General features: G+C 45.9%; 1 protein-coding gene across 1 annotated transcript; it reads left to right on the forward strand.

The window, feature by feature from the left end:
- The first annotated feature begins 212 nt into the window (after positions 1 to 212).
- LOC104452218 (protein NTM1-like 9) lies at positions 213 to 1468 on the forward strand. Its single transcript, XM_039316133.1, has 3 exons — positions 213 to 680; positions 793 to 1017; positions 1217 to 1468. The coding sequence occupies exons 1-3, from the start codon at positions 213 to 215 to the stop codon at positions 1466 to 1468; spliced, it is 945 nt and encodes a 314-aa protein (XP_039172067.1).
- Positions 1469 to 3999: the final 2531 nt, after the last annotated feature.

Here is a 3999-nt window from a genome sequence, read left to right on the forward strand (position 1 = left end):
GCACGTCACCTGTGAACGAAGGGGAAGACCACAAAAGACAAAGCAGACGTGAGAATCAAGCTAGGTCAGTCAACGAGTCAACGCACGATTCTACACTATACATTCCACACCCTTGGCCAAAGTTGATCCTGCCTCACTTCGAATCCACCCACAAAATCTGAGTCCTTTAGTCTCGATCTTCCTCTCTACGCTTGCACAATTTGGTTATCCAGATGCAGAACACAATCTCAGAAGTAACGAGGTCACTCCCGCCCGGATTCAGATTCCAGGCCACTGATGAGGAGCTTCTGTTGGACTACTTGAAGCCCAAGATTCTCAGACAGCCCGACGGACGCCACTACGACATGATACCGGAGATTGATGTACTGGAATTCGAACCTTGGCAATTGCCCTCCCTCTTCGGTCACATGTTCAGCGGTAAGGAGCTGTTTTTCTTTTGTCACTTGAAGCGCAAGTACTTGAACAGCAACCGCTCCAACCGGACAACCAAAGCTGGTTATTGGAAACCGACTGGCGAGGTGCCCACTATTGTGAGCGAGGACAATGAGGCACAGATAGGAATAAGGAAGACACTAGTGTTCTACGAAGGCCGCATGCCCAAAGGCAAAAGGACCAACTTCGTGATGCACGAATATCTCCTAAAGCCCAAGTGTTTGGGCAACAATCATGATGAAAATGAGGTAACATTCCGGTTTTCATTCATCTGCACAACGCGATTGGTTATAAATAACATTTGGGACATGCTTTTTTAGTTATGGTTTGTTTCTCTGTTGTTCATGAATTTATATACAGATGCTGCCTTATGCGTTATGTCGGATAAAGCAAAAGAAGGACAAGAAGCTGATGAAGGGTCACGCTCTGACGATCAGCCCTGGAGGCTATTCAAACAGCCATTGCACAGACACTAGCAATGTATCAGAGACCCCTCTGAATCAAGAAGGGGACTACTTGAGCTTCTGTGACAACCTGCACAATGAAGTTGCTGATAACCAAGAAGTTGTTTATGCTCAACCCGAGGTGAAAGACCCCCATTCTGTTTTTTTGGAACTTATTTAGGATTGGATTTAGCCCGCAGTCCTATAGAACATATCAAAGTCCCAGAGACTCATTGGTTTCCTGTGGCCAAATTAGTAATGCTTGCATTAGCATATAAGCAACATCTGTGGGACTCTTTTCATTTCATACTTCAAGATTGTTTCTACAACAAAAAATGCAGAGTACTCAAGATGATTTGTTTCATACTATCGACATTGTCTTGAATGCAGATGACAGTGGAAGAATTAATGGCATTTTATCATACTACAACACCACTCCAGCCTATCAGCCCCAGGCAGCAGCAGAGGAAGGATCATCGTCCTTCTTTGATTTCTCACATGACAACGATGGCAATGAGTTCAGCCATGGATACATGCCATCTCCATACAGCAATTCTGCATATTATTCCGGTTTCGACTGCGGCAATGTCTGAGGACTTCTCTACTACAATGTGCGACAATGGTCGATCATAATTTGCAAGGAGTTTGTGCGTATGTGTGTGTTTTTACTTGTGATGTATTTTGTATCGTGAGTGGCTTTTGGAGTGAAACGAAACATATGCAGTTTCGTACTTTCTTGCTGTCCTAGTTTGAGAGTCGTGCTTTTTATTTTTATTTTTATTTTTTTATTTAATATAAAGTTCAGATTGTGTTTTCTGCTAATTAAGATGTAATACTTTTGATAGTGTTATGTTATTCAGGATATCCCTAGTTCTTGTCCTCATTTAATGAAGATATTCATTGGAGGAGTTGAAGGACTCTCAAAAGATAGATGCAATTAGCAGAATGGTTAAAAGCTGTGGAATTTGGAGCTAGAAGTTGAAGTGGGAACGTTATGCCCGAGGGGTTTATCTTTTTGCATATTTAAAAAAAAATAGAAAATACATATTTTCATCACAACAAACACCTACGTAACAGTACCACTAAGATTCAAACAAGTATTTCTTTTAAGGAAAAATTCAAACAAGATTTTAAGGATAATTTCACAGCACATACGCGGTCGGGGATGCATACGCGGTCCATGGCCGGGAGCAACCTCTCTCGATCAAGTGTCGCGTCTCACCAGGCGGGTTTGCGGGGCGATGCACGAGAAAGAGACCGGGGGCCAGGCACGCATGGGCGGCGGCAGCCGGGGCTCGTCTTAATCGGGTTGCTTGCTGATGCATGGACACGATTCCGAACTTGGAAAAGAACACGGACGTCGTTGCTGAAGCTTAGGCTAGGCATGATGATCTCGCGCCTCTCCTCCATCGCTCCGTAGATCTCTGCAAAACGATTTATATATGGGGCTTGTGTATGGCTCGACAGGTCTAAAGACATTGTCACGAGCGGGTCTGTCGAGCCGTCGAACTCGTCGCGTAAATGCAATGCGAAAAGAGCCCCCGAAAAACAGGGCAAGAGCGGTGCGGAAGCCAACGTGAACCACAGAGTCTCCGAAAGAGCGCGAAACTGTCGTTTTGAACACCATTCTCTCTCTCTCTCTCTCTCGCTCGTTCTCTCTCATGTCTGAAGAAGGTTTCAATCGGTTCTAATAGATTGACTGAACGCCGATTTGTGATGTCGGTGAGTTCTCGATTTCTTGTGCTCTCTCTGCCTTTGTTGCTTCTGGTTTCGAATGATGCATTTGCTCTTTCCAAGCATTCCCATTTGCAAGCCCATGTTCAACCCTCTTGTTTCCTAAACGGATTTTAAGGATAATTTCACAGCACATACCGGGCATACAGCCTTCTTCTCACCATTGGAGATCCATGATATTGAACATTTTCCAAACATTGGGCTCTCGTCTACGAAAATTTTTCGGAATTGGCGAGCCATTTTAGGAAGTGGGCTGGGTGCTATCACTTAGGGATAGCACTTAGTTATTGGGCGGTCCAGTTCTCATCTAGGAATCGGGAATTGGACCGGCGGGACTGGTTCTCATTTCTCTGGAATCAGGAATCGGACCATTTGGTCCTGGAACTGGTCCGGTCCGATTCAGAGTGGGTAATGGAACCGGTGGCTAGCTACCTGGAAGCTTGACGGCTACTGTGAAGACGATTCTGGGAGCTGCAAAGCCAGCAAGGAGCCTCGTCGGAACTGGCGCGGGCAGCCTAGCGGAGGCGATAAGCGTTCCGCTGATTCTGCTTGCTGCTGTTGTTGGGCTTTGCCGACGTCGGAAGGACACGGCAGAGCTGGGTTTTCATTGCTAATCTCGGGGGATCGGCAGCGCGGTGGCAGGAAATGCAAGAACAAGCTTCGGTCCCGACGTCTGGCGGTTGGACTGGCGTGTCGGAATGGAATGCGGGAAGGCCAAGAAGCTCGTCGGTGTGGCCAACAGGGATCTTCACCGGAATTGGGCAGCACTGGGCAGAGAGCAACAACATCACGGCGGCCACAGGTGGTGTCCGGCGGAGGTTGGTGGCTGCGACGGGAGGCTACGACTGGCCGGACGTTTCGCTAGTTTCGGCCGTGTGCAAGAACAAGAGCGAGGGGCCAAAGCTGCAGGACGTATGGAGTCGGCTAAGGGAAAAAGAGAGAGAGGGAGAGGATGCTCTTTTTCTTTCTTTCTCTCCCTCTCTCTCGCCTTTCTCTTTTGTCGCTTGTGAAAACCTTCTTCTTTCCATGAACTCTTTTTCTTTGTGTCAGACTTCTTGGTGCGCGATTCCACCTGAAATTGAGAATCAGTTCGAAATTCATCTACTCTAATTTTATAGAATTGGAAATCGGACTGACGACCTTGTAATTACACATATCGGTTCTATTTGCTTACCCCTACTATTGCTAATTCCACCCATTGTGAATTCAAAAAATAAAAAGGACCATATACAGAAATTGAGATTTTTGAGAATTTACAAGAGAGGGATAAGTAAGGAGAAACAAATGATGGTGAAAATGAGAGAAGAAAGAGGAGTTGAACTATGTAGCCAATGTGATTGTTTGACCATTTTTTTTAATACTTTATACGGTGATTGCTGTGACCCTTCCT

The sequence above is a fragment of the Eucalyptus grandis genome, chromosome 1 (genome assembly GCF_016545825.1).
Source record: "Eucalyptus grandis isolate ANBG69807.140 chromosome 1, ASM1654582v1, whole genome shotgun sequence".
Lineage (NCBI taxonomy): Eukaryota > Viridiplantae > Streptophyta > Magnoliopsida > Myrtales > Myrtaceae > Eucalyptus > Eucalyptus grandis.

What these genes read in the sequence shown, in the direction of transcription:
- LOC104452218 (XM_039316133.1), top strand. Translation starts at nt 213, where the DNA reads ATGCAGAACACAATCTCAGAAGTAACGAGGTCACTCCCGCCCGGATTC. An exon ending in ACAATCATGATGAAAATGAG is followed by an intron (nt 681 to 792) that starts GTAACATTCCGG and finishes ATTTATATACAG; the next exon opens with ATGCTGCCTTATGCGTTATG. An exon ending in TTGTTTATGCTCAACCCGAG is followed by an intron (nt 1,018 to 1,216) that starts GTGAAAGACCCC and finishes CAAAAAATGCAG; the next exon opens with AGTACTCAAGATGATTTGTT.